Source organism: Bos indicus x Bos taurus, chromosome 8, assembly GCF_003369695.1.
Source record: "Bos indicus x Bos taurus breed Angus x Brahman F1 hybrid chromosome 8, Bos_hybrid_MaternalHap_v2.0, whole genome shotgun sequence".
NCBI lineage: Eukaryota > Metazoa > Chordata > Mammalia > Artiodactyla > Bovidae > Bos > Bos indicus x Bos taurus.
In genome coordinates this window covers 59,807,293-59,829,014 of record NC_040083.1, presented here as the reverse complement: position 1 = coordinate 59,829,014, position 21,722 = coordinate 59,807,293, and the positions used below count along the sequence as shown (strand labels likewise).

The window sequence follows — 21,722 nt, the reverse complement described above, 5'->3', positions numbered from 1 at the left end:
AGACAGAATCTTATTTCTTTGAGGTCACAAGCCTATAGCTTCATGGGCTGCTGCTGATTTCCATGAAAATGTTCTGATCAGATGCTTAAATTGCAAGAAACCCACCTGTCTCCTCATTTAGCTCTTGAGAGAGAGCAGTTGTTCTTGCATGGAGAAAATGGACCCCCAAATCTCTTGTCCCTATAGTCAAATCCTGTTTGTGTACATGGGGGAAATGGGAACGAGGGTGACTAGGAAATCCGGGATCAGGATTTTAGCAAAAGGAAAGAACCATCTCAAATGGCAGCTCCTGTGTGGGGTGCTGGAAGGTTTGGGGGGGAGTTGCACACAGCCCTGTGATTTCTGCAGCTCACTGTGTGAGAGAGAATGATACACACACACAACAAATCAATCGTGCTAACAGCTGTAGGCATCATGCTGTCAGGATGGTCAGTGCCGTGGAGACGTCTCAGAAGCTGACCCCACAGAGGAGGTGGGTGTGAGCCGAGCCTTGGAAGATGGGTCGGAGAGAAAGGTGCTCCGGCCTGAGGCAAGCATGAGAAGAGGGAGGGAACAGGAGCCTGTGGGGTTTGTCCACCAGCAGGGAGTGGTCTGCTGAGGCTGGAGCAGGCCAGCACAAAGGGATGTGTAGGAGGTGAGGGCAGGCACAGGCCACAGCCTGATGACAAAGGCCTCTGATGTCCATCCATTCCCACCTGATCTCTCTGATGGAGACAAGGGTGTTGAAGAGAAAAGCAGAGTCAGGTGGTATCCTGCCTTTTATCTCCCTGAAAACACTCCCCATACCTGTATCTGGGGTCAATACTGGAGGTTACCAGTTCTTTTTGCAGCAACACACCAACAAAGACCAAGTTCTTATAAATGAATTAAGTTAAGCGGCAGGATTAATCTAGCCACATAAAGTCATGACCCAGGTGCCCTTTTAACTTTTGCTTCCCAGACCTCAGGTTTTATTTTGTCTTTACATCCTAGACTCAAAGAGAATCTAGAGGTTTCTAAAGCCCTGAGAGAGGAAGGGATATGACCAAGTCACCAAGGGACAAGGGATGACTATAAACACTGCGAGGGCAGAAGGCCCTATTTGCCTCTGCTGTGTTCCCAGCACCAGCACATAGGAGGTGCTCAGTAATAATTTGCTGGATGTGTGGATGGATGAGCCATCGTACTCAGGCAATTCTTCACCGTTTTCGCCAGACTTCAGCAGGAGAATTCCTACCTTTAATGTTTACATGGATAAGATTTATGCTCAATGATTAACACAGATTAAACAACTACCCCTGTCTGTTTCATAAACTCCCTTAACAATCATCCTGATTTAAGCTGGAGGAGGGAAAATCAGCATTGCCTCTGGGGAGAGAGAGGGTCATGGCAGATGCTGGAGCTCCTGTCCTGGAGGCAGGGAGCACAGGTTCAGCAGGTGTCAATAGCTGAAGGCACGATCTCTGATCTGGAGCCTTGCTGCTGGATGGATCAGCAGCCTTTTTCTCTGTGAGTCTCATCTGCACTACACAGAATCCCCTTTCTTCAGAAGGAAATTGAGTCTCAAAGGTCTAGTGACTTGGTCAACATCACACAGTTAGGCTGGTGATGAAGCTGTTATGCGATGATTTTTTAATTATTTTTTTTAATTGAAGGATAATTGCTTTCCAGAATTTTGTTGTTTTCTGTCAAACTTCAACATGAATCAGCTATAGGTATACATATATCTCCTCCTTTTTGAACCTCCCTCCCATCACCTTCCCCATCCCATCCCTCTAGGTTGATACAGAGCTCCTGTTTGAGTTTCCTGAGTCATACCCAAATTCCTGTTGGTCATCTATTTTACATATGGTTATGTAAGTTTCCATGTTACTCTTTCCATACATCTCACCCTCTCCTCCCCTCTCCCCATGTCCATAAGTCTCTTCTCTATGTCTGTTTCCCCATTGCTGCTCTGTACATAAATTCTTCAGTACCATTTTTCTAGATTCCATATATATGTGTTAGAATACGATATTTATATTTCTTTCTGACTTCCTTCACTCTGTATAATAAGTTCAAGGTTCACCCACCACATTAAGACTGACTCAAATGCATTCCTTTTTATGGCTGAGTAACATGTTCTTTGGAAGCACTGATGTTGAAGCTGAAATTCCAGTACTTTGGCAACCTGATGCAAAGAGCTGACTCATTTGAAAAGACCCTGATGCTGGGAAAGATTGAGGGCAGGAGGAGAAGGGGATGACAGAGCATGAGATGGTTGGATGGCATCACCGACTCAATGGACATGAGTTTGGGTAACCTCCGGGAGTTGGTGATGGACAGGGAGGCTTGGTGTGCTGCGGTTCTTGGGGTCAAAAGATTTGGACACGACTGAGCGACTGAAATGAACTGAACTGAATATTCCTTTGTGTATATGTACCACAACTTCTTTATCCATTCATCTGTTGATGGACAGTTAGGTTGCTTCCATGTTCTAGCTATTGTAAATACGGCTGCAATGATCAATGGGATACATGTGTCTTTTTCAATTTTGGTTTCCTCAGGGTATATGCCTAGGAGTGGGATTGCTGGGTCATTTGGTGGTACTATTCCTAGTTTTTTTTAAGGAATCTTCTTATCATTTTCCATAGTGGCTGTATCAATTTGCATTCCCATCAACATTGCAAGAGCATTCTCCACACCCTCTCCAAATTTGATGTTTGTAGACTTTTTGATGACGGCTATTCTGACCAGTGTGGGGTGGTATCTCATTGTAGTTTTGATTTGCATGTCTATAATAATGAGCATGGAAAAGAAATGCAGAAAAGCAAAATGGCTGTCTGGGGAGGCCTTACAAATAGCTGTGAAAAGAAGAGAAGCAAAAAGCAAAGGAGAAAAGGAAAGATATAAGCATCTGAATGCAGAGTTCCAAAGAATAGCAAGAAGAGATAAGAAAGCCTTCTTCAACGATCAATGCAAAGAAATAGAGGAAAACAACAGAATGGGAAAGACTAGAGATCTCTTCAAGAAAATTAGAGATACCAAGGGAACATTTCATGCAAAGATGGGCTTCATAAAGGACAGAAATGGTATGGACCTAACAGAAGCAGAAGATATTAAGAAGAGATGGCAAGAATACACAGAAGAACTGTACAAAAAAGATCTTCACGACCCAGATAATCATGATGGTGTGATCACTGACCTAGAGCCAGACATCCTGGAATGTGAAGTCAAGTGGGCCTTAGAAAGCATCACTACGAACAAAGCTAGTGGAGGTGTGGAATTCCAGTTGAGCTATTTCAAATCCTGAAAGATGATGCTGTGGAAGTGCTGCACTCAATATGCCAGCAAATTTGGAAAACAGTGGCCACAGGACTGGAAAAGGTCAGTTTTCATTTCAATCCCAAAGAAAGGCAATGCCAAAGAATGCTCAAACTACCGCACAATTGCACTCATCTCACACGCTAGTAAAGTAATGCTCAAAATTCTCCAAGCCAGGCTTCAGCAATATGTGAACCGTGAACTTCCTGATGTTCAAGCTGGTTTTAGAAAAGGCAGAGGAACCAGAGATCAAATTGCCAACATCCGCTGGATCATGGAAAAAGCAAGAGAGTTCCAGAAAAACATCTATTTCTGTTTTATTGACTATGCCAAAGCCTTTGACTGTGTGGATCACAATAAACTGTGGAAAATTCTTCAAGAGATGGGAATATCAGACCACCTGACCTGCCTCTTAAGAAATTTGTATGCATGATCAGGAAGCAACAGTTAGAACTGTACATGGAACAACAGACTGGTTCCAAATAGGAAAAGGAGTACATCAAGGCTGTATATTGTCACCCTGCTTATTTAACTTATATGCAGAGTACATCATGAGAAACGCTGGACTGGAAGAAACACAAGCTGGAATCAAGATTGCTGGGAGAAATATCAATAACCTCAGATATGCAGATGACACCATCCTTATGGAAGAAAGTGAAGAGGAACTAAAAAGCCTCTTGATGAAAGTGAAAGTGGAGAGTGAAAAAGTTCGCTTAAAGCTCAACATTCAGAAAACGAAGGTTGTGGCATCCGGTCCCATCACTTCATGGGAAATAGATGGGGAAACAGTGGAAACGGCGGCAGATTTTATTTTGGGGGGCTCCAAAATCACTGCAGATGGTGACTGAGGCAATGAAATTAAAAGACACTTACTCCTTGGAAGGAAAGTTATGACCAACCTAGATAGCATATTGAGAAGCAGACACATTATTTTGCCAACAAAGATTTGTCTAGTCAAGGCTATGGTTTTTCCTGTGGTCATGTATGGATGTGAGAGTTGGACTGTGAAAAAGGCTGAGCGCCAAAGAATTGATGCTTTTGAACTGTGGTGTTGGAGAAGACTCTTGAGAGTCCCTTGGACTGCAAGGAGATCCAACCAGTCCATTCTGAAGGAGATCAGCCCTGGGATTTCTTTGGAAGGAATGATGCTAAAGCTGAAACTCCAGTACTTTGGCCACCTCATGCGAAGAGTTGACTCATTGGAAAAGACTCTGATGCTGGGAGGGATTGGGGGCAGGAGGAGAAGGGGATGACAGAGAATGAGATGGCTGGATGGCATCACTGATTCAATGGACGTGAGTCTGGGTGAACTCCAGGAGTTGGTGATGGACAGGGAGGCCTGGCGTGCTGTGATTCATGGGGTCGCAGAGAGTCAGACACAACTGAGCAACTGAACTGAACTGAATTGAATAATGAGCAATGTTGAGCATCTGTTCATGTGTTTGTTAGCCATCTGTATGTCTTCTTTGGAGAAACGTCTGTTTAGTCTTTTTCCCACTTTTTGTTTGGGTTGTTTGTTTTTCTGGTATTAAGTTGTATGTGTGGCTTGTATATTTTGGAAATTAATCCTTTATCAGTTGTTTCATTTGCTATTATTTTCTCACATTCTGAGGGTTGTCTTTTCACCTTGCTCATAGTTTCCTTTGCTGTGCAAAAGCTTTTAAGTTTAATCAGGTTCACTTGTCTATTTTTGTTCTTATTTCAATTTCTGTTACTCTAGGAGGTGGGTCATAAGGATCTAGCTTTGATGTATGTCATCGAGTGTTCTGCCTATGTTTTCCTCTAAGAGTTTTATAGTTTCTGGTCTTATATTTAGATCTTTAATCCATTTTGAGTTTATCTTTGTGTATGGTGTTAGGAAGTGTTCTAATTTCATTCTTTTACATATAGCTGTCCAGTTTTCCCAGCACCAGTCATTAAAGAGGCTGTCTTTGCTTCATTGTATATTCTTGTCTCCTTTGTAAAAAATAAGGTACCCATAGGTGCATGGATTTATTTCTGGGCTTTCTATCTTGTTCCATTGGTCTATATTTCTGTTTTTGTGCCAGTACCATACTGTCTTGATGACCGTAGCTTTGTAGTATAATCTGAAGTCAGGAAGGTTGATTCCTCCTGCTCCATTCTTCTTCCTCAAGACTGCTTTGGCTATTTGGGGTCTTTTGTGTTTCCATATGAATTGTGAAATTCTTTGTTCTAGTTCTATGAAAAATTCCATTGGTAATTTGATAGGGATCGCACTGAATCTGTAGATTGCATTTGGTAGTATTGTAATTTTCACAATATTGATTCTTCCTGCCCAGGAACATGGAATATCTCTCCCTCTGTTCATGTTATCTTTGATTTCTTTCATCAGTGTCTTACAATTTTCTGTGTACAGTTCTTTTGTCTCCTTAGGTAAGTTTATTCCTAGATATTTAATTCTTTTTCTTACAATGGTGAATGGGATTGATTCCTTAATTCTCTTTCTGATTTTTTGTTGTTAGTATATAGAAATGCAAGTGATTTATGCATATTGATTTTATATCTGAAACTTTGCTAAATTCACTGATAGGCTCTGGTAATTTTCTGATACTATCTTTAGGGTTTTCTATGTCAACAATGGGTTTTTGAATCATGTGTTGACTTTTGTGGGACTACCATTGGCAGCACTCACTGTATGAAACACAGGAGGGAGGTATACAGAGAGAGTCTTCTCTCTGGTGTGGCAGAGGAGAAAGGTGTGCAGCATAGGAACAGGGAGGATGACCAAGGGCTATGAGAGGAAGAAGGGAGCAGGTAACTCTGCAGGGGTCAGGTGGGAGAGGAAGAGAGATGAACTGGGTTCTGAAGAGGAGGAGAAGACCCCCAAATGGGGAAGAAAGGAAGGACATGCCTTCAAAAGGAAACTTCTTGAGCAAAGATGTAGCTCTGGGAAAAGGCATGGTTTATTCAGAAAAGGGTAGGTCCATTGGCTTACAAGAATGATAGATACAATCTAGCAGGAGAATTCAGGGATATAGCCAGCCCTGAAGGAGCTACCAGGCTCTAATATTTTCACAGGACACTGGCCTCAAGTCATCTAGGTGTGAAGGGACAGAGGGAAGAGTAATTATGTCTTCTGAAAGGTTAAAATTCACCATCAGTTCCCGTTCCTCCCATAGAACAGAGATCACATGGGCTACAAGACAGCTTTCCATCTAACACTTGACACTTGGCTCCCTCCAGACACTGGCATTTACCAAGGGGCTGAGACCAGCTCAGAAGAGACATGGAGGCTCCTGGGAAAAGAATGTGGCTGCCTCCCACCTTCCCTTTATAGAGCTGGTCAGTGACCCAGGACACTTCTGCCAGATTAGAACCTGCCTTTCCCTCCAGTGAAATATTATTGTCAATATCATTTATCCTAAAAATGGAGGCAAGAGGAGACTCACTTGGCCTTTAGGACAAGAGTTAAATGTTGTGACCAATGGCTCTATTGGGATACATACGTTCTTATATACTCTTTTAAAAATCAATGCATGGTCTCTGATCTTATGGAGAGACACCTGAATAAGGCTTGTACATCCTATGCAGTAGAAATGTTCAACCTTTATGCCCAAAGGAATGAGGTGGCCATCACTCATCACCCATCTCACTTCCCAAGCTCATCCCACTTAATTGGAGAAAGAGGAGCAACACTTGTTACAAATGTGGCATCTTTTGGTCCACGTAGTTTTCTTACTGCTATAGCCCAGCACCTAAACACCCTGCACAGGGTAGGCATTCAACAAATCCTCAGTGAGTGAATGAATCTGAAATTCTACTGATGTCATTAGCCATGAGAAGTCATAACCTAGAAAACATGCTTCCTCTTAACACACAAGAACACTGCAAATTCAAAAGGAGCTCAAGAAAAAAGAATGTATTCTCTTGTCTCCCCTAGGTCAGCCTGGGGAGAAGAGAGAAGAGCCTAGATGATTAGAATGGACCCCATCTCCTGTAAGTTACACCAGAACTGCAGAACTGAGAGGGCTGGCTTGCAGACCTGAAGTGCACTCTCATTATACCGGTGGTGAAACTGAGTTCCAGAGGCGGGGCTGACCTGCTCAAGGTCACACATCCACGTTGCTCGGCTCCCAGGCCCACTGGTGCTTAATCCAACACCTTCATGGTGCAGAGGGGAAAAGAGGGAGAATGAGATGGATGGAGAGTGAGACGAATGGGGCAAACCAGACGATCGTGACAGAGTTTGTCCTACTGGGGCTACACGAACACCACAACCTAGAGATGGTTCTGTTTGTGCTCTGCCTGGGCATCTACTCTGTGAATGTGCTGGGGAACGCCCTCCTCATTGGGCTGAACATGCTGGACCCCGCCTGCACACCCCCATGTACTTCTTCCTCAGCAACCTCGCCCTCATGGACATCTCTGGCACATCCTCCTTCGTGCCTCTCATGCTGGTCAACTTCCTGGAAACCCAAAGCACCATCTCCTTCCCTGGCTGTGCCCTGCAGATGTACCTGACCCTGGCGCTGGGCTCCACGGGGTGTGTGCTCCTCGCCATGATGGCGTGTGACCAGTACGTGGCCATCTGCCAGCCGCTTCGCTACTCAGAACTCATGAACTCGCAGACGTGCACGTGGACGGCGGTGCTGAGCTGGGGGGCAGGCTTTGCCAACTCCCTTCTCCATTCCAATCTCACCTGGAGCCTTCCCTTCTGTGGTCACAATATCATCAATCACTTCTTCTGTGAGATCTTGGCAGTGCTGAAACTAGCCTGTGGGGACATCTCTCTCAACACGCTGCTAACAGTGGTGTCTGCAGTTGTCTTGACGCTGGCCCCGCTGCTGTTTATCTTCCTGTCCTACGTGTGCATCCTCACTGCCATCCTGAGGGTGCCCTCTGCTGCTGGCCGGCACAAAGCCTTCTCTACCTGCTCTGCCCACCTCACAGTGGTGGTGATTTTCTATGGGACTATCTCCTTCATGTACTTCAAGCCCAAAGCCAAGGAACTCAACTTGGATAAGCTTATTGCATTGTTCTATGGGGTCGTGACCCCCTCGCTGAACCCCATCATCTACAGCCTAAGGAAGGCAGAAGTGAAAGCTGCCACCATAGCTCTGCTGAGGGGAGATCTCTCCAGGAAAATGTCTCGCTTTCCCGTTGTTCTCTAAGTCCATCAGGCAGGTGTGTGTGTGTGCTGAGTTGCATTCAGTTCAATTCAGTCACTCAGTTCTGTCTGACTCTTTGTGACCCCATGAATTGCAGCATTCCAGGCCTCCCTGTACATCACCAACTCCTGGAGTTCACTCAAACTCACATCCATCGAGTCAGTGATGCCATCCAGCCATCTCATCCTCTGTTGTCCCCTTCTCCTCCTGACCCCAATCCCTCCTAGCATCAGAGTCTTTTCCAATGAGTCAACTCTTCGCAGGAGCTGGCCAAAGTACTGGAGTTTCAGCTTTAGCATCATTCCTTCCAAAGAACACCCAGGACTGACCTCCTTTAGAATGGACTGTTTGGATCTCCCTGCAGTCCAAGGGACTCTCAAGAGCCTCCTCCAAGCCACAGTTCAAAAGCATCAATTCTTTGGCGCTCAGCTTTCTTCACAGTCCAACTCTCACATCCATAAGTGACTACTCGAAAAACCATAGCCTTCACTAGATGGCCCTGTGTTGGCAGAGCAACGTCCCTGCTTTTGAATATGCTATCTAGGTTGGTCATAACTTTCCTTCCAAAGAGTAAGCATCTTTTAATTTCATGGCTGCAATCACCATCTGCAGTGATTTTCGAGCCCCAAAAAATAAAGTCTGACACTATTTCCACTGTTTCCCCATCTATTCCCATGAAGTGATGGGACCAAATACCATGATCTTCATGTTCTGAATGTTGAGTTTTAAGCCAACTTTTTCACTCTCCTCTTTCACTTTCATCAAGAGGCTTTTTAGTTCCTCTTCACTTTCTGCCATAAGGATGGTGTCATCTGCATATCTGAGGTTATTGATATTTCTCCCAGAAATCTTGATTCCAGCTTGTGCTTCCTCCAGCCCAGCGTTTCTCATAACGTACTCTACATATAAGTTAAATAAGCAGGGTGACAATATACACCCTTGACATACTCCTTTTCCTATTTGGAACCAGTCTGTTGTTCCATGTCCAGTTCTAACTGTTGCTTCCTGACCTGCATATAGGTTTCTGAAGAGGCAGGTCAGGTGGTCTGGGATTCCCATCTCTTTTAGCATTTTCCACAGTTTATTGTGATCCACACAGTCAAATCTTTGGCATAGTCAATAAAGCAGAAATAGATGTTTTTCTGGAACTCTCTTGCATTTTCAATGATCCAGCAGATGTTGCTTTCAGATCAGATCAGATCAGTTGCTCAGTCGTGTCCAACTCTTTGCGACCCCATGAATTGCAGCACGCCAGGCCTCCCTGTTCATCACTAACTCCCGGAGTTCATTCAGACTCACGTCCATCGAGTCAGTGATGCCATCCAGCCATCTCATCCTCTGTCGTCCCCTTCTCCTCTTGCCCCCAATCCCTCCCAGCATCAGAGTCTTTTCCAATGAGTCAACTCTTCGCAGGAGGTGGCCAAAATACTGGAGTTTCAGCTTTAGCATCATTCCTTCCAAAGAAATCCCAGGGCTGATCTCCTTCAGAATGGACTGGTTGGATCTCTTTGCAGTCCAAGGGACTCTCAAGAATCTTCCAACACCACAGTTCAAAAGCATCAATTCTTCAGTGCTCAGCCTTCTTCACAGTCCAACTCTCCCATCCATACATGACCACAGGAAAAACCATAGCCTTGACTAGACGAATCTTTGTTGGCAAAATAATGTGTCTGGTTCTCAATATGCTATCTAGTTTGGTCATAACTTTCCTTCCAAGGAGTAAGCATCTTTTAATTTCATGGCTGCAGTCACCATCTGCAGTGATTTTGGAGCTCAGAAAAATAAAGTCTGACACTGTTTCCAGTGTTTCCCCATGTATTTCCCATGAAGTGATGGGACCAGATGCCATGATCTTCGTTTTCTGAATGTTGAGCTTTAAGCGAACTTTTTCACTCTCCACTTTCACTTTCATCAAGAGGCTTTTTAGTTCCTCTTCACTTTCTGCCAACATAAAGTGTTGCTTTAGTCCTGTCCAAATCTTTGGGAATCCATGGACTCTAGTCCACCAGGTTTCTTTGTCCCTGGCATTCTCCAGGCAAGAATACACCAGAGGATCTTCCTGAGCCAGGTATCGAACCAGGATCTCTTATGTCTCCTGTATTGTCAAGGGGATTCTTTACCACAGGCGCCACTTGGGGAACTAGTTATAGTGTGGTGTGACTTCATAACTGCAGAGGCTTAAAAACACAAAAGTTCTTTTTCTTGCTTATGCTGCAGGTCCATCAGAGATTGGATGGGGGATCTACTTCATCTTTTTCATCCTGTGGGCCTCAAGATGACAAAGCATCTGCCATATGGCACACTGATGGTCAAATAGCAAAAGAAGAAGAGAAGATGACAGAGCCTGTGTGGATTCTTGCAGCTTCCACTCAGAAATGACCTCTTCCTTCCACTTCCACTTCATTGCCCAATGTGAGGTACAGGCCAGCGCTAACACCAAGGGTTGGGGATGCCCACCTACCCCACATCTGGAAGGAGGGGGAGGACTAAGGAATTCCTGAAGAGCCTGGTGACAATGTCACCACCCTACAGTCAACCCAGGAGCTACAAGAGATTTCTAGAGCTCCCATTCTCTGGCCAGCTGTGCCTCACTGGCTGCTTCCAGGTTAATCAACCCAGGAGGCACTGGTTAGCTGGCCTGTGTGACTCTGGACTGGAGTATCCAGCTAGGTTTCCACCGGCCCTCCAAGAGCTTCCTTTGCTCTCAGATTCTGGATTCAGGTTGAGCAGGAGAGATCTGGAAGAGATGGAAAGGCAGAGGCAAGGCCACGCTGAGGTGGTGGAGCCCTCACTTGCTGTCAGTGCAGCCCCTCGGGCTCCTGCCAGGCCACCTGCACCCGCTCTGAGGCCCGAGCAAAGGGAGCTCCAATGCAGAGAGTGCCAGCTCCTCCTGGGGTCACGATGTCACTGAGTCCGAGGCAGTGAGGGCCAGACACGGGTTCCAGTGTGTCCTCCTGGGTGCTGGTCTGTCCCCACCTGCCCCTTCACGCAACCGAGAGCAGCTTCAGAGGCGACACCAAGTGCAGAGGCCGAGTGTGGCACAGGCTTCTCCTGCAGCTCCCACAAATGAAAGCGCTGTTCTCCACAACAAAGCCTTACATCACTCACACTGGTCCTGCCTCTTTGGCCATATCCTGGCTGTTTCTCCACTCAAGAACATATGTTTGCTCCCCATCATCAGAGCAGGAAGACCACATTCTTCAGCTGATTCTTCAAAACTCGAAAACCAGCCTATCCACTCTGTCAGCCCGATATTCCATTCACCTCTCATACAGTCGACCCATCGCTAGTGTCTATACTGTATCGCATCTTGGTTTGTTGCGCAGGCTGTTCTCTGGGGAGACCTGGGACTTTTTTTCAAGGCAGCTTAGACACCATCTCTCTGATACAGCCTTTCCTGGCCCTTTAAAGGCGTTCTCTCCTTTGCGTCCCACAGCACTTTGTTGGAACCTTTCCCTTGGTATCTATCCCTGTCTCCTTTGCATCCATGATATTTCACAACAATGTGGGAACTATGAGGGCAGGACTCTGTGGGGTCCTGTCTCCTCAGCTCACACAGAGCTTTCCTGATAGAGGGTTACTGAACTGAACTGTCACTCAGAAGCCGTCACTTGTCACACCTGGGGACTGGATCCTGTGCTGCTCCAGACAGTCAGGCTCTTAGTCTGAACATGTGGATGGACACGAGTGGGGAGCAGCAGTATCTCCTGGTCACGCCCTGCCTTCCACGAAGTCACCGAGACAAGTCAGGAGACAGCAAGGAACCACCATTTGTGGAGCCAGGAGACCAGGGTTCCAGACCTGGTCCAGCTGCTCTCCCTGCAAGGTCTTCCTGCTGGCCCTTCCCCTCCAGGAACCCCAAAGGCACCTCACACTTAAACTACCCACAGCTGAACTCATCCCTCTGCCCCCAAAGGTCTGTCACCCTCTCAGGGAACAGCACCAGCACTCCCTAAGTCATCAAGCCGTCTGGGCAGTCATCAGAGAGGTATATATCTGACACTCACCACCCCACACATCCAATCCATCACCACGGCCCAGAGCATCCACCTCACAGCAGCTCCTGGTCAGTTTCTCCTTCCTCTGATGCCACTATCACCTCCTCTCTCTCTCAGATAGTGCAACAGCTGTGCCAGACTCTAACATCCACCCTCTGCACTAACTAAAGAAAAAAAAGAAAAAACCTGTCTTAGAAAAGAAGACAAAAACCACACCAATCCAATATTACTACTCATCTGCTTAAATCCCTCAAATGTCACCATTGATCATCTCTCCTAGGATAAAAGCCAGATCCCATCTACCTGCCCAACCTCATCACTGGCTGCTTATCTCCACCCCACTCCACCCACACACACATTCCAGACACAGTTCCCTCATGAATATCAGTCTTTCCTATGCTTCTGTCACCCCCTTGCTGTTGCCTCTCATGTCCAAACACCTCTGGACCTTTAGGTAACATATACTGGACACTTATCACACACCAGGCTAGGCACTATGCCAGAGTTCTGAGAGCTTTCCCGGCTGGGGATCAGATGGGGTGATGGAAATCACAGGTGAGGAATGCAATATGGACACTGGGGACCACAGAGACCAGTCCCCCAGCATCGTAGCATTATGACCACACATTCAATCCTCACTCAATGCCTCCACCCCAGCCCCCTTCCAGAAAGCCCCTTCTGATCCTTCCTTCCTGGGTGGGGTCCCTCTTTCTCAGCTCTGTCTCCCTCTTCAGGGTCTTCTGTGCTCTGCTGACTGTGTCCTGAATCCCAGCTATTTAAATTATGGGTATGAATCAAGAGATTTTAAATTTCATACCTTTTGACCTGACACCTTTACTTCTAGGAGTTCTTTGAGAAAATTACTAGAGGTGCAGATTTATGTAAAGCATATATATGGATGTTAATCACAGAGTTATTTGTGGTAACAAAAATTGGTAACTCTTAAAGGGCAACCATAGCAGAATGTTAAAATAAATCCTGATGGAGCCCACTGATAGACTGTGACACAGCTATTAGAAATCTTACTTTTTGAGGAATATTTGATAATTTGAAATGCTCACACTGTAATTAATAGAAAAAAGTAATACACGTAACTTTGTACTCAGTATAATCCTAATTTTAAAGGTATTTTTCTTAGGATATATGAATAAGTATGTATCTAGAAAACCAGGACAAAATATTAGCTGACAATTATTTCCTCTGGGAGATGGGATTACAGATAAATACTGTTTTGTTAATTATTCTTTCCAACATTGTTCAATACTTCTAAAAGAACATGACTTTGAACTTAAAAGATAGTATTATTTTTGAGAAATGGAAGATCATGTGGCTCCAGATAGAGCACAGAGGAGAAGGCCCCATGCCCAAGGGCAGGAAGTGAGGAAGCACGGATGGGGCCTGAGCCAGGTGGGCGGTCAGGCAGAGAGCATGGAGCTGAGGACATTGGGCTGATGGCAGAGATGGCTGAGGAAGGAGGAGACTGTGGTTTGTTACTTGAGCTTCTGGGTTTTTTGGGTGGATATCGCACCACCGTGAGAGACAGTCTCAGAGATGGGCAAGATGAGACAAGCAGGTTGGAGGAGGTGGGAGACTGGAGAGAGCTTGTTCCGGGCATCCACAGGGTGGCAAGACGGCCCCAGTCCTGAGCACCTGGAGACTAAGTGGTGACAATCTTCCAATATTTTATTTTGACCTGTACTCTTGAAAAAGTATTCCAAGAGACAAATCATAGTATAATGGGGAAATTTGCAACTGCTGCTGTGTTGTTTAAGGCTATTTTTTAATCCCTGAGCTGTGTCAAGTTGTCATTGTTCCTTGTGAAGGAAAGAGAATGGCATGGGAAGAGAAACAGAAAAGCGGACCTGCAGAAACTCACACAACCAGCTAAAACCCTGACTCCATGTCTGTTGCAAGTGTCCAGGCCTCACCCTGTACAGCAATTCACTTTCCTTAACCTTCCCTGGTGGCTCAGTGGTAAAGAACCCGCCTGCCAATGCAGAAGACACAGATTCCATCCCTGGATAGGAAGATCCCCTGGAGAAGGAAGTGGCAACTCAATCCAGTATTTCTGTGGAGGAAATCCCATGGACAGAGTAGCCTGGTGGGCTACTGTCCATGGGTCCCATAAGAGTCAGACACAACTTAGCAACTAAACTATAACAACAACCTTTCATGAGTGCAGGTTCCCACAGAACTCTTGCGAGAACACACTCCATTTCAAAGTCCAGGACACCCACCTGAAGGACACAGGGTCACAGCCCCTGAGCCTCAGGTCCAAGGAGCAGGGCTGCAGTGAGATCTGGTCTTCAATTCCTGTCCAGGGTCTCTCCTGTGCCCACCTCACCCAGCCAGGCCCTTCTGGGGCACCACAAGTAACCTAGGGTCTCTGAAGCCCCATCATGCCAAGTCTGCAAACCTGTGTCATTGCAGAGTCTGAACTTTAAATTGGGCAGGGACTGCAAGGTCCCTGAGGGCAGGGAGCAAGAGAGATGTCTTCGCGGCAGGGGACCAGGAGGCTGGGCCTCGGGGGCTCTAGGCCTCGATCCTGGCCCACCCCAGCACAGTGTGTCTGCTGGTAATGAACTCAGCACTCCCTCACTCTGATCTCCCAAGCCTTGGGTCACCACACCTGTCATCTGCTCAGCCACCTGCTAATACCAAGGTCACTGGGCCAACAGGTAGGAGGCAAGGAGAATCCATCTAGCATGTTGACTATTCTCATAAAATCTTTTCTAAACATAGAGAAACCAGAATATCTGCTTGGAGAAGGCAACATAATGATACTATAATATCCACTAGTACTTACTGAACACTCACCCTGTGCCAAGCTCTGTGCTAAGACCTTTCAATGGATCCTCAAAATCATCCCGTAAGAAAATGCTACTCTTATTTCTACAGGTAAGGATACTGAGGCTGAGAAAGCCGTGGTAACTGGAAGATCTCAGACTTGGGCTTGGCAGTCTGACTCCAAAGCCCACACTCACTGGCTCTGCCATCACAGTGAGGAGGAGTGACATAGGAATCCAGATATGGGCACTTCTGGGACACAGTAACAGGAGCTTCTTCTTCTTGTGCCCCTCACCTTCCTTTTAAAATCATGTCTGAAGCTTAAAATTAGTATGAAATTGTTCAACATAGATTTACCAGCCAACAAACCTGATATGATATTTACCTGGGTTGAAGTTCCTAGAAAGATGAGGGAATGTTTTGGAGATGGTACAGAGTACCAGAGATCATATATATTGAATGGCTCCATATCACATAAGGAGAAACTGAACCAAGGTCAAACAGGAAAAAGGGAACAAGGGCAAGAATCAAACCTGGATCGTCACTCCCAGGCCGGGGCTCCTTCCATGGCATATCCTGCCTCTCAGGAGGAGTAAAATTGGGGAGAGAATTAGTGACTCTCAGAGACACTCAATATCCTATCACTCTGTAAACCAGATTATCCAGGAAATGATGGAGTGTAAGACCTGGCAGACAGATGCAAGAGTAGTTTCCTGAGTCTGGTGCAAAGCACCATCGTGCCCAAACACCCTGCAGTGTGTCTGGTCATCCTGGGCATGCGGTAGGTTTACACAGGGCAGTGGGGTTTGGACAGATGGGATGCATCTCGCTTCTGGGTCGACGCGGTGATCTGCTGGTGTGAGATGTTCTGCTGTGTTCTTCCCCAGCTGTGAGAACTGGTGACGTCCCAGAGGGTGGAGCCAGGGTCTCTAAGGATGACAACCTGGAACAGAGCCCCCTGAAAACCTGCAGTGCTACAAAGTCTGAGAACTAAACCTCCGTCCTGGTAAGTCACTAAAATCATGAGGTTGTGTGTTACTCTAGGAAAACTCTGCCCATCTTTTTTTTTCTCCACTGTAAAATCTTTTTTATTTTCAGACCTTAAACTTCTGTATTGGGGTGTAGCCGATAAACAATACTGTGGTAGTTTCACGTGAACAGGGAAGTGACTCAGCCATAGATACACATGTAGCCATTCACCCCCAACCCCTTCCTGTTCTCCAGGCTGTCGCATAACATTGAGTAGAGTTCCATGTACTGTGCAATATGTCCTTGTTGGTTATCCGTTTTCAATATAGGCAAAACTCAGTTCATCTCAACTGATGGACTAAATGAACTAGAGCTGCTCTCTGTGGTCCCTGACTGAGCCCATGTTGTAGTCCAAGCTGTCAGTAACCTGGAAGCATGGTATTTCCTAAACACAGTATCTCATTTCTTTGGGGTCATAAGCCCATTGCCTCATGTGCTGTTCCTAATTTCTGATTGAATGCATTCTGATAAGACTCTTAAATTGTAAGGAAACCCACTGCTCTCCTCATTCAGCTCTTCAGAGAGAAGTTCTTCCGTGCAGGAGATGGCACCCCCATGGCTGTGACCCTGGGACCTCCACATGGGCATCCTGGGCCCTGGAATGGAGTGTATCCTGGCAATAGTGCTGTGGGAACCTGCACTCATGAAAGGTTGTTGTTTTAGTCCTCCCAGCAATCACATCCTGCGTGTGCATGTGGGGAAAAGGAGAGGAGGGTGATCTGAAGGTAAGAAATCTGGGATCAGGATTTTAGCAGAAGGAAAGCACGGGATCTCAAACAGCAGCTCCTGTGTGGGGCGCTGGAGAAGTTGGGGGTTAACTGGACTCAGTCCTTTGATTTCCGTGGCTCGCGGTCTATTGTATGAGAGGGAACGACACACACAACAAACCAACTGTGCTAATGGCTGTGTGAGCGTCACGGTGTCAGGACGGCCAGTGCTGTGGAGACATCTGAGAGGTCAGCGCCAGGGAGGAGGTGGGTGTAAAGCTGAGCCTTGGAAGATGGGTGGGGGAGAAAGGGTGCTCCAGCCTGAGGAAAGCAGGAGAAAAGGGAGGGGACAGGAGCCTGTGGGGTTTGTCCACCAGCAGGGAGTGGTCTGCTGAGGCTGGAGCAGGCCAGCACAAAGGGATGTGTAGGAGCTTAGGGCAGGCACAGGCCAGAGGCTGAGGACAAAGCCCTCTGATGACCATGCCATTCCCACCTGGTCTCTCCTATGGAGACAAGGGCGGGGAAGAGAAAAGCAGAGTCAGGTGGTATCCCACCTTTTATCTGCCTGAAAACTCTCCCCACACCTGTATCCAGGGTCACAATTGGAGGTTGCCAGTTCTTTCGTTCAGAGAAGGCAATGGCAACTCACTCCAGTACTCTTGCCTGGAAAAATCCCATGGACCGGGGAGCCTGGTGGGCTGCAGTCCATGGGGTCACTAAGAGTCGGACACGACTGAGCGACTTCACTTTCACTTTTCACTTTCATGTATTGGAGAAGGATATGGCAACCCACTCCAGTGTTCTCTCTGGAGAATCCCAAGGCTGGTGGAGCCTGGTGGGCTGCTGTCTCTGGGGTCGCACAGAGTCAGACACGACTGAAGCGACTTAGCAGCAGCAGCAGCAGTTCTTTCTGTAGCAACACACCCAATAAACACCAAGTTCTTATAATGAAATCTTAAATTAAGCTGCAAGCTTAATCCAGCCACATGAAGTCATGACCTAGGAGAGATGCTTCCTTTTAACTTCTGCTTTCCTGACCTCAAGTTTTATTTTGTCTTTATATGCCAGATTCAAAGAAAATCTAGATGTTTCTAAAGCCCAGAGAGAGGGATATGACTAAGGTCACCAACAGACAAGGGGATGACTGTAAACACAGGACTGTACACTTCCGAGGGTAGAAGGCACATCTGCCTCTTCTGTGTTCCCAGCACCCAGCACATAGTAGGTGCTCAATAATAATTTCCTGAAAGACTGAATGAATAAGCCATCACACTCGGGCAGTTATTTACCTTTCTGCCAAACTTCAGCAAGAGAATCCCTACCTTAAAATGTTTACATGGATTAGATTGATGGTTAATGACTGACCCAGGTTAATCAACTACCCTTGTATGTTTCATAAACTCCCTTAACAATGATCTTGATTTAGGTTGGAGAGGAAAAACCAGCACAGACTCTGGGCAGAAGGGTGTCATGACAGATGTTGGAGGTCTTGTCTGGGAGGCGGGCAGATAGATCGGGCATGTGCCCATGGTTGAAGGTGTCGTCTCTGATCTGCAGCATTGCTAGGAGACTCATCAGACCTTTCCTCTATGAGTCTCATCTGGACTACACAGAATCCCCATTTTTCAAAAGGAAACTGAGTCTCAAACCAAGTGACTTGGTCAACATCACACATCTGGTTAGTGCTGATCCTGTTACACAGTGCTGGGTTTTTGAAACATGTGTGTACTACCTGTTGAGGGACTGCCCTTGGCAGCACTCACTGTATGAGATGCTGGAAGGAACGTGACCGAGTCTGCTCTCAAGTGGGGCAGAGGAGACAGGTGTGCAGCACAGGAACAAAGACGATGGCCAAGGGCCGTGGGAGGAAGAAGGGAGAGGTAACTCGGCAGGGCTCAAGAGGGAGAGGAGAAGAGATGAACCGTGCTCTGAAGAAGAGAAGCAGCACCTCCACTGGGTAAGAGACCAAGGACCTGCTTACAGAAGGGAACTTCCTGGGCAAAGCTGTAGCTCTGGGAAAAGACATGGTTTATTCAGAAGAGGGAGAGCCCATCGGCCCCTACGATGATAGATGCAACTGAGCAAAAGGACAGGACCTGGAGTAGGAAATGGCAACCTGCTCCAGTATTCTTGCCTGGAAAATCCCATGGACAGAGGAGCTTGGTGGGCTACAGCCCACGGGGTCACAAGGAGTCTGACACAACTGAGTGACTGAGCAGGTGCATGACGGGGAAAGATGCAGCACTAGGACGGTAGGACTCTAGTGCTTACAGGAACCTGGCCTCACAGCCAGTGTAGCTCTGAAGGGACTGAGGGACGGGTGATTTGATCTTCTGACAACTTAAGGTTTCCCATCAGCTCCTATTTGTCCCTCAGACCAGGGATCACAGGGGCCACAAGACAGCTTTCCATCCAGCACTTGACACTTGGCTCCCTCCTGTCACTGGCATTTCCCAAGGGGCTGAGACCAGCTCAGAAGAGACATGGAGGCTCCTGGGCAAAGACTGTGGTCTCTTCCCATCCTCCCTTTATAGAGAGGGTCAGTGACCCAGGACACCTCTGCCAGACTAGAACCTGCCCTTCCCTTCTGTGTAATATTATAGTCAATATCATTTATCCTAAAAAGCTATATGGAAGCCAAGAGGAGACTCACTCGGCTTTTAGGACCAGGGTTAAATGTTGTGACCGTGGCTCTATTGGGATATGTATATTCTAGTATATTCTTTTAAAAATCAATGCATGGTGTCTGATCTTATGGAGGGATGCCAGAATAAGGCTTATACATTCTATGCAGTAGAAATGTTCAACCTTTATGCCCAAAGGAATGAGGTGACCATCACTCATCACCCACCTGCCTTCCCAAGCTCATCCCACTTAATTTGAGAAAGAGGAACAGCACTTGTTACAATTGTGGCATCTTTTTGTCCACGTATTTTACTTACTGCTATAGCCCAACATCTAAACAACACCCAGGACAAGGTAGGCACTCAACAATTCTTCAGTGAGTGAATGAATCTGAAATCCTATGGGCATCATTCAGTCACATGAAGTCATAACCTAGTAAACGTGCTTCCTCTTAACACCTAAGAACACTGTAGATTCAAAAGGAGTATGGCGAACGTGAATCCCATTTTATTGTCTCCACAGAGCCCTCCTGGGGAAAAGAGAGAAGAGCCTAGGTGATTAGAATGGACCCCATCTCCTTTAAGTTAACCAGAACCACAGAACTGAGGGGGCTGGCTTGCAGACCTGAAGTCCACTCTCTCATTGTACCGATGGTGAAACTGAGTTCCAGAGGCAGGGCTGACCCGCCCCAGGTCACACATCCATGTTGCTTGGCTCCCAGGCCCACTGGTGCTTTTATCCAAACCTTCATGGTGCAGATGGGAAAAGAAAGACAATGAGACGGATGAAGAGTGAGACGAATGGGGCAAACCAGACGGTCGTGACAGACTTTGCCCTGCTGGGGCTACACGACCACCACAACCTAGAGATGGTCCTGTTTGTACTCTGCCTGGGCATCTACTCCATGAACGTGCTGGGGAACGCCCTCCTCATCGGGCTGAACATGCTGGACCCCCACCTGCACACCCCCATGTACTTCTTCCTCAGCAACCTGGCCTCATGGACATCTCTGGCACATTCTCTTTCATGCCTCTCATAATGGTCAACTTCTTGGAAACCCAAAGCACCATCTCCTTCCCTGGCTATGCCCTACAGATGTACCTGACCCTGGCACTGGGCTCCACGGAGTGCGTGCTCCTGGCCATGATGGCGTGTGACCGGTACGTGGCCATCTGCCAGCCGCTTCGCTACTCAGAGCTCATGAGTTGGCACACGAGCATGTGGATGGTGGCGCTGAGCTGGGGGGCAGGCTTGGCCAACTCCCTTCTCCATTCCAATCTCACCTGGAGCCTTCCCTTCTGTGGCCACAATATCATCAACCACTTCTTCTGTGAGATCTTGGCAGTGCTAAAACTAGCCTGTGGGGACATCTCTCTCAATGCACTGATATTAATGGTGGCTTCAGCTGTCTTGACGCTGGCCCCACTGCTGCTCATCTTTCTGTCCTACGTGTTCATCCTCACTGCCATCCTGAGGGTGCCCTCTGCTGCCGGCCGGCACAAAGCCTTCTCTACCTGCTCTGCCCACCTCAGAGTGGTGGTGATTTTCTATGGAACTCTCTCCTTCATGTACTTCAAGCCCAAAGCCAAGGAACTCAACTTGGATAAGCTTATTGCATTGTTCTATGGGGTCGTGACCCCCTCGCTGAACCCCATCATCTACAGCCTAAGGAACGCAGAAGTGAAAGCTGCCACCATAGCTCTGCTGAGGGGAGATCTCCTCTCCAGGAAAATGTCTCGCTTTCCCGTTGTTCTCTAAGTCCATCAGGCAGGTGTGTGTGTGCTCAGTTGCTTTCAGTTCAGTTCAGTCACTCAGTCATGTCCGACTCTTTGCGACCCAATGAATTGCAGCACACCAGGCCTCCCTGTCCAACACCAACTCCTGGAGTTCACTCAAACTAACGTCCATCGGGTCAGTGATGCCATTCAGCCATCTTATCCTCTGCTGTCCCCTTCTCCTTCTGCCCCCAATCCCTCCTAGCATCAGAGTCTTTTCCAATGGGTCAACTCTTCACATGAGGTGGCCAAAGTATTGGAGTTTCAGCTTTAGCATCATTCCTTCCAAAGAAATCCCAGGACTGATCTCCTTTAGAATGGACTGTTTGGATCTCCCTGCAGTCCAATGGACTCTCAAGAGTCTCCTCCAAACCACAGTTCAAAAGCATC

General features: G+C 47.0%; 2 protein-coding genes across 2 annotated transcripts; both read left to right on the top strand.

The window, feature by feature from the left end:
- Window positions 1-7,443: 7,443 nt before the first annotated feature.
- LOC113897445 (olfactory receptor 2S2-like) lies at window positions 7,444-8,414 on the top strand. The gene is given in 2 exon segments (XM_027550209.1): window positions 7,444-7,612; window positions 7,615-8,414. Coding segments are annotated over 2 exon segments (969 nt in total).
- Window positions 8,415-19,754: 11,340 nt separating this feature from the next.
- Window positions 19,755-21,385, top strand: LOC113897835 (olfactory receptor 2S2-like). Its single transcript, XM_027550798.1, is given in 2 exon segments — window positions 19,755-20,549; window positions 20,552-21,385. Coding segments are annotated over 2 exon segments (1,053 nt in total). The 5' UTR covers window positions 19,755-20,260; the 3' UTR covers window positions 21,316-21,385.
- The last annotated feature ends 337 nt before the right edge of the window (window positions 21,386-21,722 follow it).